The sequence below is a fragment of the Rhinoraja longicauda genome, chromosome 16 (genome assembly GCF_053455715.1).
Source record: "Rhinoraja longicauda isolate Sanriku21f chromosome 16, sRhiLon1.1, whole genome shotgun sequence".
Lineage (NCBI taxonomy): Eukaryota > Metazoa > Chordata > Chondrichthyes > Rajiformes > Arhynchobatidae > Rhinoraja > Rhinoraja longicauda.
In genome coordinates, this window is record NC_135968.1 from 43601274 (window position 1) to 43626617 (window position 25344).

At 43.5% G+C, this 25344-nt stretch overlaps 1 protein-coding gene across 5 annotated transcripts in view; it reads left to right on the forward strand.

Moving 5' to 3' along the window:
* blnk (B cell linker) overlaps positions 1-25344 on the forward strand; it is a 220857-nt gene that overhangs the window by 132922 nt on the left and 62591 nt on the right. For 3 of the 5 annotated variants that reach the window (XM_078412878.1, XM_078412880.1, XM_078412879.1), the window contains 6 exons: positions 3371-3436; positions 6670-6726; positions 10323-10369; positions 12449-12495; positions 20205-20367; positions 22434-22531. In XM_078412878.1, the coding sequence (XP_078269004.1) occupies positions 3371-3436; positions 6670-6726; positions 10323-10369; positions 12449-12495; positions 20205-20367; positions 22434-22531 (478 nt within the window). The remainder of the gene's footprint in view (positions 1-3370; positions 3437-6669; positions 6727-10322; positions 10370-12448; positions 12496-20204; positions 20368-22433; positions 22532-25344) is intronic. The other 2 variants (XM_078412882.1, XM_078412881.1) reach the window with 1 other exon arrangement.

Consider the following 25344-nt stretch of genomic DNA (forward strand, 5'->3'; position numbering starts at 1 on the left):
CAACCTCCGACAGGTGGCGCCCGGGCCTCCAGGCCTACATTGTCTGGACCTACAGTATCCGGGCCTACAGTGTCCGGGCCTACAGCATCCGGGCATACAGTGGCCCCCAGGCCTAATACGGGACAAGGGCGGCCCTGTACGGGACAAATCAATTTAGCCCAAAATAGCGGATGTCCTGGCTAATACGGGACAGTTGGCAACCCTAAGCTGAACAGTTCAATAGTTGACAATGAAGAGCTGCACACTGGTAGATAAAATAAGCTGCTCACATACCATCATTTAAGGGCTTCCACAAATACCCCTCAATAACACACACACCAACATTGGACACTTAGCCTGGAGTAACTGAGCGGGTCAGGCAGCATCTCTGGATAACATGAACAGGCAACATTTTGGGTTGGGACCTTTTTGAGACTGGAGTTTGTTTATCCATGCCTGACCCACTGAGTTACCCCGTAACAAGATTCCAGCATCACCAGTGTCCCTCCACACACAAAATCCATCTCCTCACATTCATTGACAATCAAGCCATTGGCAACCCATCCTAAAGATCTTGGTGATATGGAACCAGCACTACAGAGCCAGATTGTCTTAGAACTGTCACCTAGACCATAATCTACCTGACCAATGGCGAACCCAGAAGGAATCTTGTGTAGGAAGGAACTGCAGATGCTGGTTTACACCAAAGATGGACACAAAATGCTGGAGTAACTCAGTGGGACAGGCAGCATCTCTGGAGAGAAAACCCTTCTTGGGCCGAGAATGGGTCGAGAGTTGTGATTGACAAATCTAGAAAACACAAGTCTGAAGAAGGGTCTTCCATTCCTTCTCTCCGGAGATGCAGCCTGTTCCGCTGAGTTACTCCAGAAGGAAACTTGACAGTCAGTTGATCTGAAGAAGGGTCCTGACCAGAAACCTATTCATGTTCTCCACAGATGCTGCCTTACCCATCTTACTCCAGCACTTGTGTCTCTTTTTATAAACCCCAGCATCTGCAGTTCCTTCTGTCTCCATTGACATTTAGTTGAGACATTATCAACTGTATGTTGACAAAGAATTTCAGGATTAGAATTGACCTACTGACTCCTCCAGTATATTACAGGTCATGCCTAGTGTCAACCTCGTTCGAGAATCAGCTCAGAAGATGAGGCAACGAAGCTTTGCTGATTTGTCTTTTATTATCTGTCACACTACAATGCACTCCAATCTGAATACATTCCAGCCACAAGTTGTGGTCAACTAACAATTGGAGAAAGTAATATCTGTCCGACTGATTGAATCAGACTTGCACCCGACCATCTAAGTAATTTAACAAGTAGCCACTGACAGTTTTCAATTTCACTGACAAAGATTCATATTTTCTACAGAAATATTGACGGATTAACTGGTGAGTGAAAACATTGATGTCAATTCAAACAGCTGACAGTCAACATGTGATGGGCAGGATGTGACTGCAAGTACAAGAGTTGTGATTTACAAATCTAGAAAACACTTCAGCAGCCATTTTATTACATTGACGATTACAGACTGGTAGAATTGCTTACAAATTGAATAGGTGAGGCCAGGACATTGAAATTGTGCTGAAGTGGGAAAGATATTGGGATTGTTCTCAAAGGGAGTAACTAAAATGTGCCCATGTTGTGAAAAACACCATTACAAACTCTAACCCTTCTCTTCTATACCTGACAACAGGAGGCACACATTTCTTGTCTTGGTTTTATTTCCATATTATTTTCTGGGCTGATTCTGTTAACAAAGGCTTCTTTCTTTGTGGATAATTTATCATCTTAATGAGGATTGCTTTTTCACTTGGTTCCCTTTATAATTTTTCATAGAAAAATTCAGGTTGTAGGAGGTAATAATTTAGTACATAAATTTACATTCTATTTTCTTTTTCCCAAAAAAGACTGTTTCAAAACTCAGCTAATTTATCCTTGCCCTTTTTTTTATTCATTCCGGCAAAAATCACTGTATCCAAATTACAATTTAATTTTCAGCCCTGGCTTCTGACACTCCAACCAAGTTCCCATTCTCCTGACGTGTCATGGAGAACATGACAAAAGAGTGCAGATCTATTTTCTCACCGCATCCACCGTTTCTAAAAAATGCCAGCTGGTGTTTGCCTGTGCCATCTTCTTCGCTGTCGTGTGCCGGGGCAGCAGGGCGAAGGCCGCGGACACCTAATGGATCAATAAGCCCATCAGGAAGGCTGGGTCCATCCTGGAAGAGGAGTTGGATTCACGGGAGGTGGGCTCAGAAAGAAGGATGCTCCTCAAACTGCAGAGCATCTTGGACAATACAGCTCACCCCCCCCCCCCATGACACGCTGGTCAACCTGAGGAGCACCAGCAGCAACAGACTGGTTCCACCAAGATGCAGCATGGAACGCCACAGGAGATCCTTTTTCCCTGTGGCTATCAATCTGTACTACTCCCATTTCTGTCGTGGGATAAACTGACTCCCCATCTTTGCACATCCTTCATCCTGGATTTTCCACTTGATAAGTTAATTTCATGTTAGTGCATTATTACATATTGCACATGTTGGACAGGCTAGATGCAGGAAGATTGTTCCCGATGTTGGGGAAGTCCAGAACAAGGGGTCACAGTTTAAGGATAAGGGGGAAGTCTTTTAGGACCGAGATGAGAACGTTTTTTTTCACACAGAGAGTGGTGAGTCTGTGGAATTCTCTGCCACAGAAGTCTAGTTGAGGCCAGTTCATTGGCTATATTTAAGAGGGAGTTAGATGTGGCCCTTGTGGCTAAAGGGATCAGGGGGTATGGGGAGAAGGCAGGTATGGGATACTGAGTTGGATGATCAGCCATGATCATATTGAATGGCGGTGCAGGCTCGAAGGGCCGAATGGCCTACTCCTGCACCTATTTTCTATGTTTCTATGTTTCTATAAGTGTTGTGCAATAACTGGCCATTTAAATTTCATTATTACTTTAAAGCACGTGACACTTTCAATGCCTTGTAACAGTATCTTTTGACTGGTGACAGACCAATTTCGCTCTGGGATAAATAAAGTGGTATTGTATCATATTTCTGAGCAACAGGAAGCTTGGATCACTTTATGCCTCCCTTTTAATACTCATTTTGATTATAATTGTGCTCGTTCCTTAGACAAAATTAGGTCATATCCCAATTAATTTGAAGTCCTGTCAAGTGGTATGGGTTATTATTATCCTGACCAGAATCATCGGTTCCAGTTCCTTTGGAGAGCACTTTTTTCCTTCACTGAAGTACCTCTGCATTAATATTAGTGTGCTTATTTAAGATTAAATGATCATGCTCTGCATTGTACCTTTCTGTGACCAGAGAAAGATGTTTGGACTAACAAGTATTTCTTGTCATTTCCTTTTCACAGGCAAATACAAAAAATAGTACAGGACATTAAAAAGAATGATGGTGGGATTATCAGGAAGATTAAAAAGTAAGTTTATGTTTTGTTCTAAGTAACTCTATAATTCAGAAACCTACCTTTCGTGTATTGCTGCTAATGTTATGAAGGTTATGAATTAACTGCGATATCTGAACGCCTCATTTCCCTGAACAAACCGTGCTGCACAGCCTTTCTTATTTCACTCCTTCCTTCTAGGTGAAACATAGAAACATAGAAATTAGGTGCAGGAGTAGGCCATTCGGCCCTTCGAGCCTGCACCGCCATTCAATATGATCATGGCTGATCATCCAACTCAGTATCCCGTACCTGCCTTCTCTCCATACCTCCTGATCCCTTTAGCCACAAGGGCCACATCTAACTCCCTCTTAAATATAGCCAATGAACTGGCCTCAACTACCCTCTGTGGCAGAGAATTCCACAGATTCACCACTCTGAAAAAAAACTTTCTCATCTCGGTCCTAAAAGACTTCCCCCTTATCCTTAAACCGTGACCCCTTGTTCTGGACTTCCCCAACATCGGGAACAATCTTCCTGCATCTAGCCTGTCCAATCCCTTAAGAATTTTGTAAGTTTCTATAAGATCCCCCCTCAATCTTCTAAATTCCAGCGAGTACAAGCCTAGTCTATCCAGTCTTTCTTCATATGAAAGTCCTGCCATCCCAGGAATCAATCTGGTGAACCTTCTCTGTACTCCCTCTATGGCAAGAATGTATTTCCTCAGATTAGGAGACCAAAACTGTACGCAATACTCCAGGCCTAAGCATTCTTGGTTACTCTGAGTATATTTAACCTCAAGATTCATAGCTTTTTTAACTTCCAAATAAATGAAGATTTGAACTTTCCGATCATGAAAGCAAATGTAACAAATAAAATGATGTTGAATATCTGCTATTAGCTTATAATTGTTTTGCTGGAAGATGGTTTCTCCCTACTTGGCCTTTGGAACAAATCCAGTTTCCTTGGCTGACCATGTCTTCAGCTGCCTAGACCCTACTACCCTTGTGAGCCCTACGACTATGAATCTTCCTTATTTCTCTGCTTCCTTATCCCTCTTTCGACTCTGGATACCATCCATAGACTAAAACTCTAGTTTGTTTGTTTGTTCCTGAAATACAGCCAAATGGTTCCTTTGTCCCACCCCCGACATCAGTCTGAAGAAGGGTCTCGACCCGAAACGTCACCCATTCCTTCTCTCCCGAGATGCTGCCTGACCTGCTGAGTTACTCCAGCATTTTGTGAATAAATCGATTTGTACCAGCATCTGCAGTTATTTTCATATACTACTGGTACGCGACAAGTTTAGGCCCACCTTACCGTTGTCCCTTTGGTGCTAATGGAAGGTTTCATTGAAATTGGTGTTATATTTTAAAATGTATTCACATTTTAAAGTTTAAATCTATCTCCTTGGGAGGGAGGGGGGAGGGAGGGAGGAGGAGGAGGAGGGGAGAGAGGGGGAGGGGAGAGGGGAGAGGGGAGAGGGGAGGGGAGGAGAGGGTGCTGCACCAATGCAGGAGAGGTTTGGGCCCAACGGTTTGGGCCCAACGATTATGTTTTAATCTTCCTTCTATTGTCTAATTATTCCTCCCAAATGCCCTTTTCACACATTCGGGACAAATTATTCTGACATACTTTTTTTCTGATTTAGAATGCACATGATTTTATAGTCAGTATCCTAAAATAAAATTATGCATTATATATGTAAACTTTTAACATGTGTTTATGCAGTATTGTATATCAGCTACATTTTTTGCAATGTTTAGTTTCATGGAAACCCATATTAGAAGTGGATTTCCTTTTGACGGCAAAAATGGCCTTATTGTTGTTGCAATGGCATATGGATCCCTTTTTTAAGTCCGACTATAGAGGTTATTTTCCTCTCTTCCGCTGATTTATTCATTTCAAGTCTTGCCTGGTTTGGGAATATGTTAGATCCAAACACCATTGTGTTCATGGATTACAGTTATTGTTAAGGCCTTCACGTAACCCTTCCCTTCACCAGACCCACTGGCATTGTAACTGAATATTCCCGGGAATTTTTCTGCAATAATTGATGAACACCACCTCCATCTGTTTGCCTGCTGTTTTGCTCTAAGGAACCTCGGCCAAACAAATTATTCATGTGGGTGGGTCTTGATAGTACAAGTCAATCATGGGGTATCCAGCCTATCATTCCCCGCATCGACATGTCCACATTACAGGAAGGATAAGAAGCAAGAAAATTAAAGCTGCTTCGCTTTGTTCTAAGGGGAATCTGAGTGTTGCATTTACTTGCGAACCACTAATTGATTACTCACTGACATTTCGGGGTCATTATTCATGGCACAGATTCATTGCAAATTAAGGAGTTGCAGTATTTTTAGAAACTGGAACGCTAAATCTGCATCCTGTGGAATGGCTCTGGACAGGTGCGAGTGGCCGTGATAGAAATGCTCGTTGTTATCAATGATACTTGAAATTTAAAACAATAACTATCATTCAAAAAATCAATATAACTAAGTCAGTCATTATTTGATCCATTTAATATCCTCTTTCACCAAATGTATCTATTTTTGTTTCTGGAATCTAGTTCTGATGATCATCTATGGTGGTCATTTGAAAAATTGAAATGTTCTCTTCGTCTTTCTAGGTTTCAATCTTATGACTCCTTTTTGTATCTCATGTATCATTCACTAAAACAAATAGTTTTGTTATAATCTAGCTCATTTAAAACTTGTACATTTTTTTTAAAATGTTTCTTTACAACTTATTTCCTTTTCCTGTTGAAAAGTTGGCAAAGTGATTGATGAGACGGGGTTATTTAATGGCCATTTAATCTTCCCCAAACATAACAAAGCTGCTTCCTGATTTGTCCCGGACGGTCACAGTGGCTCAGCGGTAGAGTTGCTGCCTTCCAGCCAATGCAGCGTTGGAGAATCGGGTTCGATCCCGACTACGGGTGCTGTCTGTACGGAGTTTGTACGTTCTCCCCGTGACCTGCGTGGGTTTTCTCCGAGATCTTCGGTTTCCTCCCACACTCCAAAGACGTGCAGGTCTGTAGGTTAATTGGCAAGGTAAATGTTTTAAAAAATGGCCCTGGTGGGTGTAGGATAGTGTTAGTGTGTGGGGATCGCTGGTCGGCACGGACCTGGTGGGCCGAAGGGCCTGTTTCCGCGCTGAATCTCTAATCTAAAAGTAAAATGTATTCCTCGAAAACAATCATGTTTTGGGATTGTGCTAATAAAACCCACGTTTGTTAAGCTGTGAGCCTTTCCTCCAACTCATAGGTTCCAAAATGTGCAAGTGGCCGCCATGCGTCAAACTGGGAGAAATACTTGGGATCGGTATGAATGAACACAGAAAGCTTGCTTATTTCTGTTTGTTTTCAGTGTGCTGCAGGATTCGTGCGTTGAAGTAACCAAGAACGTTTTTAACGCTGTGTTTCTAACAAGCGGGCATTTAGTCCACGTATTTGTTTTTAACTTTACTGGTACTAATACATGCTGTAGAAAATGGAATGATCACGGCAGAGAGGTATTATGAGGCTTATTTCTCAAACCCTTTCATGCTCAACGACAAAAAGTATCAATTTGGAAGTGAATCAAAAGACTTCGTTAATGTGCCTCTGCCTAAATATATCATATTTCCTTGAGTATTGTTTTCATTGCATTCCCGTTAAAATATACTGTTGCTAATAAGAAGGCTCAAAGCTATACAACATTCACAACCTTCAATTTAAAAGCACATTTAGGGTTAACTTTTACTGTTAGGTAGACTGCAAATTTTTAAAATATTTTTCTCGTTCATTAAGATTGGTTCCTGCTATTTTACCGTAAAAAGTTGGCACAGCCAGTAGCAAAGGTATATTTATGATGGTGTTGTTTGTTGCTACTTCCTCATCAGTGAACAACAGGTGCATTTTTACAGGATGGGGAAGTGATATTTTCAAATATTTTAAACTTTGATATCGATGTACTTTGCTGGTACATAGTTTCTATTCCAGGAATAAAGCCATAACTGATCGTTCCGCATGGGTTGGTGTACAGACGTCTATTGAATCAAAGCTCTATAGTTGCATGGCAAACACAAAGCTCAAGGTACAACTCTTCCTATACATTCATAGGACAGACAACAGTACAGCACTGGAACAGGCCCTTCGGCCCACAATGCTTGTGCTGAACATGATGCCAAGTTAGACTGATCTCACCTGTCTGCACATGATCCATATCCCTCTATTTCCTGCACTTCCACGTGCCTGTCTAAAAGCCTCTTGAATGTCTCAATCGTAGCTGCTTTCACCACCACCCCTGACAGCACATTCCAGACACCCACCACTCTCCATGTGACAAAAATGCCCCACACGTCTCCGTTAAACTTTCCTCCTCTTGCCTTATAGTGAGGCCCTCCAGTGTTACAAATCTCTACCCAGTAATAAAGGTTCTAACTATCTACCCTATCTATGCCTCTTCTAATTGTACACACTGCCTCTCGAAATTTTATATAGTCCTTTTAATGTATATAATGGTGATAATGTTATTGAATGATAAAATACCATTAATAACCTGTAAATCTTAAAAGAGTAAATAATGTAGTTAAACAAAAAGCACCCCAAATATGTAAAGAGCATTATCTCTGAACAGGGTACATTGAAAGCAGCTGCTACTCAAGGAAATATGGTACATTTGGACATACACTTAGGAATTCAATAAGATGCTGATTTTGTGAGCCCGCATGCATTGTAAAAATAAAAATCGTTCTGCCTATTTTCCAAGAAATTATCATCAAAGTGTTTTGGTGGATTTAACGAAATCCTCTATGATTTAAAGAGCCTAAATTTCTTTGCCTCTTTCAAGTTAAGTGATCATTCCTTTGTACAATCAGTAAAGCTTAGCGTGGAGAAACTAACAGTTCTGTCATATTCACAGTGAATGCAGCAGCTAAATATTTACCAAGCATTGATAACTGCATTTCTGTCATGCCAAAAATGGGTGGGATTCTGTTACATGCAATACTGTAGAGACTCTCTGTTCCAATTCAATGGTTTGTGACCTCTTTTAAAATTAGGCAGGTTTATTTAATCTATTACAATGAGTTTCCAGAACAAGAACACTTTGGTTAGAAAAGACACTTCATTAATTTTGGGCACATGTTACCTATGTTTCTGATCTTTATTGATCAATGCCATATAAATTGCAAAAGAATTATGCTTAAAGCTTAGGCATAATTGCATAAGCATAATAGCATGACAAGAGCCAAGTCATTTGCACCATAGGTAAAAATACTAAGATTAATTATTCACTGGTATTCTTGAAAAAAAACAAGTTGTCACTTGTGAGACTGGTGAGATTTATTTGCAGATTACAGCATGGTGGCACAGCGGTAGAGTTGCTGCTTTACAGCGCCAGAGACCCGGGTTCGATCGTGACCATGGGTGCTGTCTGCACGGAGTTTGTATGTTATCCACGAGACCCACGTGGGTTTTCTCCGGGTGCTCCGGTTTCTTCCCACACTCCAAAGACGTACTGGTTTGTAGGCTAATTGGCTTGGTAAAATTGTAAATTGTCCCTAGTGTGTGTAGGATAGTGTTAGTGTGCAGGGATGGCTGGTTGGCATGGACTCGGTGGGCCAAAGGGCCTGTTTCCACGCTGCATTTCTAAAATCTAAAAAAAATGACAAATTTGTATTAGTGTTGGCTCAGGTGCTAGCGATCCTACCTTGGGATTGAGATCTTGTTCCACCAGAGAACAGCACTTTACCTCAGACGGCACTACTTTGTGGAGTTGCAGGTGCTGGCAGTGTCGTGCCACATTAAACCAAGGCCCAATCTGACCTCCCAGGCGGATAGAAAGTAACTTGGTGCAGAATTCAAACAAACAGAAACGCCCTCCCAATGTTCAGACAAACATTTATCTTTATCCTAACAGTAATTAAATGGTTTAATTGAAGAAGTATTTCACAACAAATTAACGGCCTCATTTTCCAACATCAGTATCCATGACCACACTTGCTTTGGTGCTTTGCAAAATCTGCTGTTCTGATGTACCAGGACATTCAATAAGATGACCTATAACCCAAAGACGTACAGCAATGTAGGTTAATTGACTGGATAAATATTTTCTAAAAATTGTCCCTAGTGTGTGTAGGAGTGTTAATATGCGGGGATCGCTGGGCGGCGCGGACTCGGTGGGCCGAAGGGCCTGTTTCCGCGTTGTATCTCTAAATCTAAAAAAAATCTAAAAAGCCTCCAACCAAATCACACTGCTGGAAAAGCAGGATCCTATGATGCGAAGCCAATCTTAATGCAATGTTGGACCACTTTCATAGCATGCTCTGCCTATTTGAACCAATTCCTCAAATGAACTGACTAAATTCATTTTAGTGGCTAAGTGAAGCAGCGGTCTCGGTAGTTTAGCTCCCATTCCGACAAATGGGAGCTATTAATATCTCAGTATTCCTTTTCCCCATTTATATTACCTGACTCTTGGCTTCAGTTTCAGCTGATACTGCATTGACTGCAGGAGAATGTTCATGTAATCGCTGAATCTTCCCGGTAGTGACAGTAATGGTCCTCAGGGTGAACCAACAAATCAATTGGGAAAGGAAAGGATGACTGCTCACAGTCCTATAACTGGCATTGGAACCCACATCATATTCTCTTGAAGGTCAGGTCAGAGATTTGTAAGGATATGTGTGTAACATCAATGGCCCATTTTGTTTGCTCACCAAATGCTATTCGAAGAGCTAACTTCACTCACATGACCTCTGACAGTGATCCAAACACTGTCATGCTTCTGGCATGCACGGACTAATTTGGAATTGCTTTTACAGCTGACTAAGGCCTAGCGTATGTTGTACTGAAAATACTAACAATTTGAAATTTAACATGGGTAACTTATGTGCCTGATGATTATTTCATCTATTTTTCTCTTCATGGCTGCAGAATCACAAAACCATCACCACCTACTGTTCCTCATAGAGACTACTCAGGTAAAGTTGTCTACAATAAATGTGATCAGTTTCAGTTTCTGTTTTGGTTTAGTTTTTTGTCACATGTGCCGAGGTACAGTGAAAAGCTTTTGTTGTGTGCTAACCAGTCAGCAGAAAGACAATACATGGTTACAATCGATCCATTTACAATGTACAGATACATAAGGGAATAACATTTAGTGCAAGGTGAAGCCAGCAAAGTCGATGAAGGATAGTCACCAATGAGATGGATAGTAGTTCAGCACTGCTCTCTGGTTGTGGTAGGATGATTCAGATGCCTGAGAACAGCTGGGAAGAAACTGTCCCTGAATCTGGAGGTGTGTGTTTTCACACTCCTATACCTTTTGCCTGATGGGAGAGGGGAGACGAGGGAGTGGCCAGGGTGCGACTCGTCCTTGATTATGCTGCTGGCCTTGCCGAGGCAGCGTGAGGTATAAATGGAGACAGTCGAAAGGAGGTTGGTTTGTGTGATGGTCTGGGCTGCGTCCAAATTTATAAATTTAAAAGTGAATAGGATGTGTTTTCTTACTTGACTCCGAGGAAAAAAACCTGCAGAACAGTCAGAGAAATTTGAAGAGGATTAGCTGCTTTAGTTTTGCTTAGTTAATTCAAAAACTTTCAGGAGTGAAGTCCTTGATCATGGCAAAAACAGCAGCATGAATATTTATCACAGCGTTCACATCTGGGAATGATAAGACTAAGATTTATGAATTTTGAAAAATGATATCATGATTGAACATACAAAGCCCTATTTATTTTTGAGTGAAACACATTAAAATGTAAGTGATTTTCATTGCAACTAGTGCTTGGCAGGAGCTGACAAACGCACACATGCACAACATAACAACCAATGCCCCTGCCTTCAATCACGTTGGAAAAAATTACCACAGATTCACAATAGATATCACATTTTGATGAGTTGATTGTGAACAAAGCTCAATGTTAAATCAGGTTTTTCATTTCAAACCACCTACAAGTTCACTCGAGAACTGCAGCTTAAACCTGTATTTTCTAAACATGCTAGGTTTTGTTAGAAACTTATAGGAGATAAGTGTAAGATTTTAAACTGCATTGTTATGAAATGGGAGAAGTCTTGTCTCTGTATGCATCTAAAAACTAATCTTGAAGACGCAAAATACTGCAGATATTGGAATCTGGAACAACAAACCAATCTGCTGGAGGAACTCAGCAGGTCAGGCAGCATCTGTGGGGAGAACGCAATTGTTGACATTTTGGGTTGAAACTGTATCAAAGGTGTCCTGCTGGTGTTAATTCGCATATCACAATTGGTACACGTGACAATTGCTTTCAACCCAAGGCGTAACAATTTCTTCCCGACCCACAGAGTCCTCCAGCGGATTGTTGAAAAGATCCCTGATTCTATGCCCCGTGCTTGTAATACATGTATGGAAACCTTGCCGCATGCCAGCCACGTTGGAATTTCCAGGAAACAACATGCATTATCAGTTAAATCAGATCTTACTCACTTATTACAGTGAAAGGCTCACTCTCCCATTGGCTTTGTTTACAATTGTTGCTGAAAAATGTAAATTTTTGACCAGAGGTTTTCCATTTCTCAATGGACCATCAGCGAACAATAGATTAAACTTGCGTAGGAAGGAACTGCAGATGCTGGTTTACACAGAAGATAGATACAAAATGCTGGGTTAACTCAGCAGGACAGGCAGCATCTCTGGAGGGAAGGAAAGGGTGACGTTTCGGGTCCATACTCTCTCAGTCTGAAGAAGGGTCTTGACCCGAAACATAGAAACATAGAAACATAGAAAATAGGTGCAGGAGTAGGCCATTTGGCCCTTCGAGCCTGCACCGCCATTCAATATGATCATGGCTGATCATCCAGCTCAGTAACCAGATCCATCCAGATCATCCAAATCTTCCATACATGTGAGTTACTCCAGCATTTTGCGTCTGTCAAAAGATTAAACTTGGTTCTCCAGAATCTAAATTGCAGCCCTTCCACCCGACCAATGATTTGTTTTGCTTCATGTCATTCCAGAGGAAGGAATAACAACATTAATTTTGGTTACTGAAAATATCTTTTCTTATTCTACTAATTAGAAGGAGCTGAAGGCCCAGATGGCGAGCAGTGGTCTGACAATGAATTTGTAAGTGTTTAAAACTATTTGACTGGAATGTCACTAATTATACAAAAAAAACATAGAAAATAGGTGCAGGAGGAGGCCATTCAGCCCTTTGAGCCAGCACCGCCATTCAATATGATCATGGCTGATCATCCAGCTCAGTAACCTGTACCTGCCTTCTCTCCATACCCCCTGATCCCTTTAGCCACAAGGGCCACATCTAACTCCCTCTTAAATATAGCCAATGAACTGGCCTCAACTACCTTCTGTGGCAGAGAATTCCACAGACTCACCACTCTGTGTGAAAAAATGTTTTCTCATCTTACTCACCTAAAAGACTTCCCCCTTATCCTTAAGCTGTGACCCCTGCTTCTGGAACAAAGATTGGGGGGGGGGGGATGCGGGGGGGGGGATGCGGGGGGGGGGGAGAAAATGAGTCATGACAGAAGGGGGAGGAGTTGTACAGATTGATAGCCACAGGGAAGAAGGATCTCCTGTGGCGTTCTGTGCTGCATCTTGGTGGGACCAGTCTGTTGCTGAAGGTGCTCCTCAGGTTGACCAGCGTGTCATGGACTCAGTGGGCTCGTTTCCACGCCATACTCCTAAACTTTACTAAACTCTTGCATTAATGTAGATAAATAAGCATTAGTTGAATCTAAGAGGGGTTGTGAAAGTCCTTCTCCCCATACCCCTTGATTCCACTAGCCCCTAGAACTCTATCTAACTTCAACCGAGAGGGCTCCTCATATTGGCAGGGGGTTGTGTATGTTTAGATTTATTTATTTTTAGATTTAGAGATACAGCGTGGAAACAGGCCCTTCGGCCCACCGGGTCCGCGCCGCCCAGCGATCCCCGCACATTAACACTATCCTACGCACACTAGGGACAATTTTTACATTTGCCCGGCCAATTAACCTACATACCTGTACGTCTTTGGAGTGTGGGAGGAAACCGAAGATCTCGGAGAAAGCCCACGCAGGTCACGGGGAGAACGTACAAACTCCGTACAGACGGCGCCCGTAGTCAGGATCGAACCTGAGTCTCCGGCGCTGCATTCGCTGTAAGGCAGCAACTCTACCGCTGCGCCACTGTGCCGCCCAGTTCTTGTAGGGTATGTAAGTTCTTGTAGGGCATGTGAAGTAGGATATCTTCTTGATTGGTATGGGTGTCAGAGGTGATGGGGAGAAGGCAGGAGAATGGGGTTAGGAGGGAGAGATAGGTCAGCCATGATTGAATGGCGGAAGAGACTTGATGGGCCGAATGGCCTAATTGGGTTCCTATCACTTATGATCTTATAAGTTCATCTTAGTTCTGCCCACCATCAAGAATCATGGCCTGTGCTGTTTCCAGGCACATATTGCACATCATGTACAGACATTGTGTACCACTGGCACAAGCCACTCCAGACCTCCCATGCAAAATGGTTTACAGAATAAATCTAATTTCCCCTCTCCCATAAATATGAATTTGGATAGACAGAGGTCGATTAGGGATAGTCTACATGGTTTTGTACATGGAAGATCATGTCTCATTAATCTGATTGAGTTTATGAAGGCAAAGCCTTAGGTATTGTCTACATGGAGTTCAGCAAGGCTTTTGATAAGGTTCTGCATGGTAGGCTGCTCTGGCAGGTGAGATCACATGCAATCCCAGGAGCTAGCCAAGTGGATAGGCAATTGGTTCCATGGAAGGAAGCAGAGGGTGATGTGGAAGGTTGTTTAACAGACAGGAGGCCTGTGACTGGTGACGTGCCTCAAGGATCTGTGCTGGGCCCATTGCTGTTTGTGATTTATTTCAGTGATTTGGATGAGAATGTAGAAGGCCTGATTAGTAAGTTTGCAGATGACACTGAAATGGGCGATATTGTAGATAGCGATGATCGTTATCAAAAATTACAGCTGAATCTTAATTAGTTGGGCAAGTGTGATGCGGAATGGTTAATGGAGTTTAATGCAGACAAGTGCGAAGTGCTGCATTTTGGGAAATTAAACCAGGGCACGACCCTCACAGAGAATGGCAGGGCCCAGGCAGGGTCATAACGTCATAAGTGATAGGAGTAGAATTAGGCCATTCGGCCCATCAGGCCTACTTCACCATTCAATCATGGCTGATCTATCTCTCCCACCCAACCCCATTCTCCTGCCTTCTCTCCATAACCTCTGACACCCGTACTAATCAAGAATCTATCCATCTCTGCCTTAAAAATATCCAATGACATGGCCTCCACAGCCTTCTGTGGCAAATAATTCCACAGATTCACCACTCTCTGAGTAATAAAATTTCTCCTCATCTTCCTAAAAGAACGTCCTTTAATTCGGTGGCTACGACCTCTAGTCCTAGACTCTCCCACTAGTGGAAACATCCTCTCCACATCCACTCTATCCAGGCCTTTCACTATTCTGTACCTTTCAATGAGGTCCCCCGTCATTCTTCTAAATTCCAGCGAATACAGGCCCAGTGCCGACAAACGCTCATCATAGGTTGAACCTACTCATTCCTGGGATCATTCTTGTAAATGATCTGGGTAGGGGCCTGGGTAGAGGATGAGCAGGCTAGAACTTTATCCTTGGAGCACAGGGAGTTGAGTGGTGATATTATAGAGCTGTATATGATCATCAGAGAAATAGATAGAATAAATGCACAGAGTCATTTACCCAGACTAGGGGAATCAAGAAGGATAAATATTTAAGTTGAGGGGAAATGATTTAATAGGAACCTGAGGGGCAACGTTTTTACACAGAGGGAGGTGGGTATATGGAACGTACTGTCAGAAGAGGTGGTTGCGGCAGGTACTATAATGACATTTAACAGATATTTAGATAGGTACACATCTAGGAGAGCTTTAGCGGGTTATGGCCAAACGCGAGCATGTGGGACTAGTGTAGGTGGGGCATCTTGGTTGGCATGGGCAAGTTGGGTCGAAGGGCCTGTTTCCTCTATGACTGTATGACTCTATGACCTGAGCTTCTGAAATCCGCAGGTAAACATTAACTTATAAACTTGCATTCAGCAGAGCAGTTTTTTTTGAAAAACTACTTTTTAACATTTAGAGACATGGCCAAAAAAGATTTAATGGTAGACAGACACAAAAGGCTGGAGTAACTCAGCAGGTCAGACATCATCTCTGGAGAAAAGGAAGGGTGACGTTTCAGATCGAGATCCTGCTTCAGACTAAGAGTCAGGGGAAAGGGGAATGAGAGATGAAGACGGTACTTAGGATAAATGAATGGAAGATATGCAGAAAGTAACAATAACCAAAGAAAAGTGGAGCCCATTGTTGGTTGTGCAATAGGTGATTACGAGTCCACGACAGACAGTGGAACTCAACAGGATGACAGTAAAACTCGTGCGGCAACTAGGGTAGGAGAGGGGTGGAGAGAGAGAGGATGCAAGGGTTACTTAAAGTTGGAGAAATCAATATTCATTCCGCTGGGTTACACGTTGTCCAAGTGAAATACGAGGTGCTGTTCCTCCAATTCGCGATTACCCTCACTCTGACAGTGGAGAAGACCCAGGACAGAGAGGCCAGTATGGGAACAGGAAGGGCAGTTAAAGTGTTTGGCAACAGGGAGATCTTGTAGGCCAGTATTAAAGTACAATTGACACAGGACTAAATAAATGTATGTCAAGTACAGAACCCATCGGGCCTGCCTCATTAAGGATGTCATCCTGCACTGTAGATTTCCACTAGTGTGACACTTTAATTCGAATTGGATACTTCTCTGTAAATCTGCAACGTAACTATGCAGCAACTTCTGCCTCATTCTGCCTGGAATTATCTGCCTCAGAAGGCAGTGGAGGCCAATTCTCTGGATGCTTTCAGGAGAGAGCTAGATAGAGCTCTTAAAGATAGCGGGGTCAGGGGGTATGGGGAGAAGGCAGGAACGGGGTACTGATTGAGAATGATCGGCCATGATCACATTGAATGGCGGTGCTGGCTCGAAGGGCTGAATGGCCTACTCATGCACCTATTGTCTATTGTCCATTATTGTCTATAACTTGCATATAACAAAGCAATTTTCACTGATAATAAATTGCTGGTGTCCCTGTTCACATTGCACACTTGACATAATCAGTCACATTTTGGCCAGAGTGTACTCCCAAAGCTCATTTGTTTTTTACTGCTCCAAGTCATGGAAACCCAATGGAATTCAGAATCAATAAGAAGCTGCAGAACATTGTGTTCCATGCTTTGGGGTAAAGGTGTCCTATGGAGTCTTCAGAAGGAATATTTTCAATGCAATGTCAATTATGAATTTCTCACCTGAAAATTGCACTGACTCACTTTGTCCATTAACTAAAGGCATGTTGTTATTTTGAAAATATTGGCAGATTTTGCTGATAAGAAATTAGTTTTGAGACATTTTGAGATATTCACACTTTGCTTTTGTAATCAAATAATAATCATCAAAGAAAATATATTTTCTCGCATTTATTTCAAGAGGGCTTGTATACAAAAACAGGGATGTAATGCTGAGGCTCCATAAGGCACTGGTCAGGCCCCATTTGGAATATTGTGAGCAATTTTGGGCCCCATATCTGAGGAAGGATGTGCTGGCTCTGGAGAAGGTTGAGAGGAGGTTTACAAAAATGCTCCCAGGAATGAGTGGGTTAACCTATGATGAGCGTTTGTCAGCACTGGGCCTGTACTCGCTGGAGTTTAGAAGAATGAGGAGGGACCTCATTGAAACATACGGAATAGTGAAAGGCTTGGATAGAGTGGATGTGGAGAGGATGTTTCCACTAGTGGGAGAGTCTAGGACTAGAGGTCATATCCTCAGAATTAAATGACGTTCTTTTTGGAATGAGATGAGGGGAAATTTATTTAGTCAGAGGGTGGTGAATCTGTGGAATTATTTGCCACAGAAGGCTGTGGAGGCCAAGTCAGTGGATATTTTTAAGGCAGAGATGGATAGATTCTTGATTAGTACAGGTGTCAGAGGTTATGGGGAGAAGGCAGGAGAATGGGGTTAGGAGGGAGAGATAGATCAGCCATGATTGAATGGCGGAGTAGATGGGCCGATGAGTTGATGGGCCGAATGGCCTAATTCTGCTCATATCACTTATGACCTTATGACCCTACATGCATAATTTCAGGATGTCTCCCATAATTATTGATGAAACTATTTTTTCCTTGTTTATACATAACAATTGCAATATTTGTAGCAAAACTTTTTCAAAAAAATCTTCCTCATATGATCCATTTCTCTATTTTCTATAATACTTCCAATATAAATAAAATGTGATAAACTCAAATTATTTAAAATTCAAATAATCCAACAAGATTTTCAGCATATCTGATCTCGCCCCTGAAGTTGTACCTAAGCATAACTAACAGGGAGTGTTTGTTACAATCATGTTACTTGGAAAGTAAAATCTGGCCTTGAAAGGGGATTGAAAGCAAAGGGAGGAGATTCAACAAAAGATGGAAATGAGTTGACAGCATGTTACCGAGGCACAATGAACATTTTCCTTATTCAATTAATCAAAACTGCACAAAAAAATTAATTCAGACATTCATACAAAACGTTTTATGGCAACAACTCATTACATCTTCACCAACCGCAAACTGCATGACAAATCACATTGCACATATCAGGGAAAATTTAATATAAAGTGTCAAATTAGCTTGAGATGGCACGGTGGCGCAGCGGTAGAGTTGCTGCCTCACAGCGCCAGAGACCCGGGCTTGATCCTGACTACAGGTGCTGTCTGCACGGAGTTTATACGTTCTCCTCGTGAGCTGCGTGGGTTTTCCCCGAGATCTCCGGTTTCCTCCCACACTCCAAAGACGAGCAGGTTTGTGGGTTAATTGCCTTGGTATAATTGTAAGTTGACCCTAGTGAATGTAGGATAGTGTTAATGTGTGGGAATTGCTGGTCGGTGCGAACTCGGTGGGCCGAAGGGCCTGTTTCCACGCTGTATCTCTAAACTAAACTAAACTAAAACTAAAGCTTAGAATTGCATTGATGTAGCGTCACATTATTAACATGATTGTATTTCCATTGTCTCTGTTCACATATTAGGTTTTCCTTTTATGGAAAATATGGATCAACTGGCTAAACCTAACCACCCACTGATGTGGAAACTGCACTCTGTGTCGCATGAGTCATTTGTGTAGAAATGTACCAACTGGCCAGAAAGCATTTCTAATAGAGAGAGTCCTGAAATGTCCTTGGTTTCACAACACATCCGCAGCTTGCCTGGATGGCTGGGGATAAATGTGTCCTCCAACTCAAAATTACAGGCTTGCGAAGGAAAACTTGTTCAGCCCGCTGAATACTGAGGCTGGGAAAACTGTAAATTGTAAATTACCTATATCAACATCAAAGAGTGTTTTAACTAAGGAAGGTGAAATCAAAGAAATATGGATCCCATGTTATCACATTTTAAAAGATGTTAGCCACTGGGTAAAACATCCTTCCCCACTGGGGCTGTGTGAAAGATAGAGGGGTGGAGAGTGCATGCTCCTCCCCTAATAATCATCCATGAAGCATGTGCAATGTGAACTAAAGGCATAAGCACATGCTTACACAAGTCCAAAGCCTTTTATTGTCATATGTCCCAGATAGAACAATGACATTTTTACCTGCAGCAGCACAATAGAATATGTAAACATAGTGCACTGTAAACAATATAATAAACGAGAAAAAGAAAGTTCAGTGTGTATATATACATACACACACATGCACACGCACGCACGCACGCACACACGCACACACGCACGCACACACACACGCGCACACACACACACACACGCACGCACGCACGCACGCACGCATGCACACACACACGCACACACACACACACGCACGCACACACACACGCACACACACACACGCACGCACGCACGCACGCATGCACACACACACGCACGCATGCATGCACACGCACACACACACCCACACGCACACACACACGCACGCACGCACGCACACGCACGCACGCACGCACGCACGCACGCACGCACGCATGCACACACACACACGCACGCACGCATGCACACACACACACACCCACACGCACACACGCACACACACACGCACGCCCGCACACATGCACACACACACACACACACACACACACACACACACACACACACACACACGTGCGTACACATGAAAACAAACAATAATAGTGCAAAAAGGCAAAACCAATGCCCCCAAGTCTATGTAGTTCAGAGCTTAAAAAAGGTTAATAATATTCCTTTATTCGTCCCACACCGGGGAAGTTTTACAGTGTTACAGCAGCAAAGTGGACAGCAAGACAGCAAGAGAACATTCATTATAAATAAATAAAATAAGTGTGTATATATATATATGCACATATACACACACACACATACACACACACATCTGTACACATAAAAAACCAAATAATAATAGTGCAAAAAGACAAAACCAAGTCTACGTAGTTTGAAGCTTATTGGAATAGCATGTCCATTAAACGTGGACATGCCCCTCTAAAGTTGATGTCTCTGGTTGTCCTGCTCCAAGTGTGAATCATTCTCGGCATCAATCTCCGCTGATGAAAATGATACATTAACCATAAAGTAACTTGATGTAATTTTAAATGAAAATAAACAGTCTGTACTTAAACCAGCTAATGAAGTATAAACACTTGATGATAGTGTGATTGTACTTTTGGAGTGGATATTTAAATGCTGTGCAAATTGCCGTAGCATATTAAATCAAATAACTATAAACCAGAGCCAGTCTTCTGCTTGTACTCAGGATAACAGTGATTATGAAAACCCAGATGGACATTCTGAAGACTCTGACACTTACGAAGATCCACATCAAGATGGAGAACTTGATGAAAACTATGAGCCACCTCCGAGTGAACCGAAGAAAATAATTCCAAACCTTTTTCCAGATTTTAAGAGTGAATATGCAGGTATTATATGATTCTTATGTTTTCCATTCAATTAGGTTTTTTTTTAACCTTTTGCGAAAGTACAGTCCCAAGAATTTGTACGATTGAAAGTTAGAATAAGCACAAGGATGGGGAGAAATGATTCACAGGTCCTGACTGAATTGACACTAGTTGATTGTGAAAAGTGATACATAGTCCCTTGAAGGTGGAGCCACAGGCAGGCAGGTTGGTCAAAAAGGCTTTTGGCTGTCATCAGTCAGAGGATTGAGTACAGGAGTTGGCCTTGATCAGTGTTGAGTACAGTGAAAAGCTTGTGGTGCTCGCTAACCAGTCAGTGGAAAGATAATATATGATTATAATGGAACCATGCATGTACAGATGCATGACAAAGGGAATAATGTAAACGACATTTAGTGCAAGATAAAGAACAGTAAAGTCGGATCAAAGATAGTGCGAGGGTCTCCAATGAGGCAGATAGTTGCCCAGGACTGCTCTCTAGTGATTGGTAGGATGGTTCAGTTGCCTGATTACAGCTGGGTTGAGGATAACAGTTTGTTGCTGAAGAGTGTGGTGGGTGACAAGGTTGGGGGTGAGGGGGTCAATCAGGTGACGAAGGATTTGAGGTAGAGTGTTGAGAGGGGATGCAGTCCCAATCTAATGTTTGGGACCTAGGGGTAGAGTTTATTTTACACTAGACCAAGTTGGGCCCAAACCTCTCCTACATTGGTGCAGCACCCTCTCTCCCCCCCCCCCCTGAGACCGCGTGCGTTTTCTCTGGCTCCTCCGGTTTCCTCTCGCACTTCCATGTTTGTGGGTTAATTGACCTCTGTAATCGCCCCTGGTGTAAGGGGAATGGATGCAAAAGTGGAATAGCTCAGAATATGGGTGGCATTGTGGTAGAGTTGCTGCCTTACAGCAAGTGCAGCGCCAGAGACCCGGGTTCCATCCCGACTACGGGTGCTGTTTGTACGGAGTTTGTACGTTCTCCCCGTGACCTGCGTGGGTTTTCTCTGAGATCTTCGGTTTCCTCCCACACTCCAAAGACGTGCAGGTTTGTAGGTTAATTGGCTTGGTATAAGTGTAAATTGTCCCTAGTGTGTGTAGGATAGTGTTTGTGTGCAGGGATCGCTGGTCGGTGTGGACTCGGTGGGCTGAAGGGCCTGTTTCCGCGCTGTGTCTCCAAACTAAACTAAACTAAACTAGCGTGAATGGATCAACATTGGTTGATGTGTACCTGGTGGGCTGAAGGGCTTATCTCTAAACTGAACTAAGTACAGAATCCCTTCTGTCATTTCTAACGTCTGAAATATTATGAAAGCTCTAAGTTCCCTCCTGCTCAGTGACAGTACCGAGGTACAGTGAAAAGCTTTTGTTCTCTGCTATCCAGCCATTTACAGTGCGGAGATACATGATAAGGTGAATAACATTTAGTGCAAGGTAATGCCAGCAAAGTCCGGTCAAAGATGGTCCAAGGGTCACCAATGAGGTAGATACTAGTTCAGCACTGCTCTCTGGTTGTGGTAAGATGATTCAGTTGCCTGATATCAGCTGGGAGGAAACTGTCCCTGAATCTGGAGGTGTGCGTTTTCACACTTCTATACCTTTTGCCTGATGGGAGAGGGGAGAAGAGGGATTGGCCAGGGTGCGACTCGTGCTTGTCCTTGGGCGGCATGGTGGCGCAGCGGTAGAGTTGCTGCCTTACAGCGAATGCAGCGCCAGAGACCCGGGTTCGATCCCGACTACGGGCGCTGTCTGCACGGAGTTTGTACGTTCTCCCCGTGACTGGCGTGGGTTTTCTCCGAGATCTTCGGTTTCCTCCCACACTCCAAAGACGTACAGGTACGTAGGTTAATTGGTTTGGTAAAAAATGTTTTTTTTAAATTGTCCCTAGTGGGTATAGGATAGTGTTAGTGTGCGGGGATCGCTGGTCGGCGCGGACCCTGGGCCTGTTTCTGCGCTGTATCTCTAAACTAAACTAAACTGAAATGATGCTGCAGGCCTTGCCCTGAAAGCTAGGCAAGATATCAGTGTGCTGGGCTGGTGGCTCTGCCCGAGTGTAAACGTTAATCCTCTCATCGTTCCCACAGACAATCACCCAGCAGGCCGGCCACTGCTCCCTCCCTCAAAGCCCTCGCCAATTCCGAGTAAGCGGAAGATACCTCCACTGCCCCAGGAAGAGGATGAGGTAAGGTCACCAACACTAAAAGGGGGTCTCGTCCTTTTCAGCAGGCGATGCCCTCAACAGTGCCTGGCTGCACCAGAAGGAGAAAGTGATTGAGAGTCAGGAATCTCAGTGGAGATCAAAGGGCCTGTTTCCCCATGCGTGGTGACTTGCAAGGGAGGAATTTTATTCATGTTTCCCTGCACCAAACACACGAAGCAAAAATGCAAAGGAGTGCAGAGAAGATTTGCAAGGATGTAGGGAGAAGTGGGGCAGGCTGGGACTTTATTCCAGGAGGATGAGGGGTGATCGTAAGGAGGTGTATGAAATCATGAGAGGAATAGATAGAGAGAATTCGCAGAGTCTTTTACCCAGAGTAGAGTAATCAAGAACTAGGAGACATAGGTTTAAGGTGTAAGAAAATAACTGTAGATGCTGGTACAAATCGAAAGTATTTATTCACAAAGTGCTGGAGTAACTCAGCAGGTCAGGCAGCATCTCAGGAGAGAAGGAATGGGTGACGTTTCGGGTCGAGACCCTTCTTCAGACTGATCTGAAAGGTATGATGGGAAAGATTTCATAGGAACCTGTGGTGTGACTTTTTCACACAGAGGGTGATGGGTGTATGAGCCAGGTATTATGACAACATTTAAAAGACATTTGGACAGGTACATGGTTAGGAATGTTTTAGAGGGATGGGCCAAATGCTGGCAGGTGGCAGTAGTGTGGATGGGGCATCTTGCTCAGCCTGGGCAAGTTGGGCTGAAGGGCCTGCTCCCATGACTCTATGAGGTGCTCAGAAACTGAAATGAAAACAAGATATGCTGGAATCGCTCAGCAACTCAGGCAGCATCTACGGAAAGGAAAACAAGGTGAACATTCCAGGTCAAAGACCCTTCATCAGGACCAAGAAGGTGGGGGGGATAATTAAGTTATTTTGACATTGCGGAAAGAGTTGGGGGAGGGGAATCAATAAGAGGAAAGGGAATCTCTTTGATAAAGTAAGGTTAGAGTTAATGAGGTGATTCAGGGGCATTGGGTTAATGGGGACATTTAGAAACAGCTGGTTATCAAACCTGAAACCAAAAAGACAACTCCAACTCATTAGGTAGTGTCTGTAATTTAATATCATAGATGAATCTTCAGCTTGTTTTGTTTAGATTCTTAAATGTTTGGGCTAGATCATCTGTGTGCATTTACTTTCTCAGCATGCGTAGGATTGAATGTGTTAAATCTCCACAGCTTTGGGAAGCTCCAGGAGCTGATGGGCACCTGGCAGCACCCTTTTCCTCTGCAGAACTTTCTTCTGTCATCTCTCAACTGAAATGTGGAAAAGCTCAGGGTCCTGATAACATCCCCCCAGAATTCCTGAAACACTGCGGTCCTAAATGCCTGGCTCCGTGAGTTCTACTCCTCTTGCCTCATTGGTCAGTGCATTCCGAAGATCTGGCGGAAAGCAACCATCATTGCGCTACCAAAACCAAGCAAGCCTGCGGACGACCCAAGGAACTATCGACCCATCTCACTCCTCTGTGTCCCGTACAAGCTCCTCGAACGGCTTCTCCTGGCCCGGCTCCATCCAATCATCGACCCTCAACTACCCGCTGAACAAGCCGGATTTCGTTGTGGACGCTGCACCACCCACCAAATAGTCAAGCTGACCAATGACATCCAAGACAGTTTGGAAAAGGGTGACAAGGCAGGCATCATGCTGGTGGACCTCACCGCCGCCTGTGATACAGTGAGGCACCAGGGCCTGATCTTGAAGCTCCTCCAAACCATCCCTGACCGTCATTTAGTGCGGTTCCTTGCCAACATCCTTGCCAACCGTAGTTTTGTACTCAAGACCAGCGATGGACAATCTAGCCGACTGCGACGCCTAAGAAACGGAGTCCCCCAAGGCTCGGTACTGGCCCCCATGCTCTTCAATCTCTATATCAGCGATCTGCCACGCACGACCTCGCGCCAGTATGGATACGCAGATGACTTGGCCCTACTGCACTCGGACAGGAGTTGGTCAAATGTTGAGGATGTGCTCTCGGCGGATATGGAACTTGTCGCGGGCTACGTTAAGACCTGGAGACTAAAACTGAGTGTGGCAAAAACCACCACAACGGCCTTTCACCTGAACAACAAGGAAGCTCAACGCCAGCTAACCGTCACCCTCAATGGGTCACCCCTACCCTACAACCCATTTCGTACATACCTCGGGGTGAAACTAGATCGGCAGCTGACCTACAAGCAAGAGGGGATGTTCAACGAGATCTGGGTGTCCTTGTGCATCAGTCACTGAAAGGAAGCATGCAGGTACAGCAGGCAGTGAAGAAAGCCAATGGAATGTTGGCCTTCATAACAAGAGGAGTTGAGTATAGGTGCAAAGCGGTCCTTCTACAGTTGTACCGGGCCCTGGTGAGACCGCACCTGGAGTACTGTGTGCAGTTTTGGTCTCCAAATTTGAGGAAGGATATTCTTGCTATTGAGGGCGTGCAGCGTAGGTTCACTAGGTTAATTCCCGGAATGGAGGGACTGTCGTATGTTGAAAGGCTGGAGCAATTAGGCTTGTATACACTGGAATTTAGAAGGATGAGGGGGGATCTTATAATAATAATAATAATAATAATAAGCATTTATTTTATATAGCGCCTTTCCAGAAGCTCAAAGCGCTTTACAAAAACAATCATAACATAAAAACAAACAGACAAACTATCCTAACGGAGAAGCGGCGAATAAACAGCGCCAGCGTCCTCTCACGTCAGGGTCCGGCAGTAGACAACAAAAAGCACAGGACACACAGATACAATTTTTACACAAACAGCCATCACAGTGATTGCTCCAGG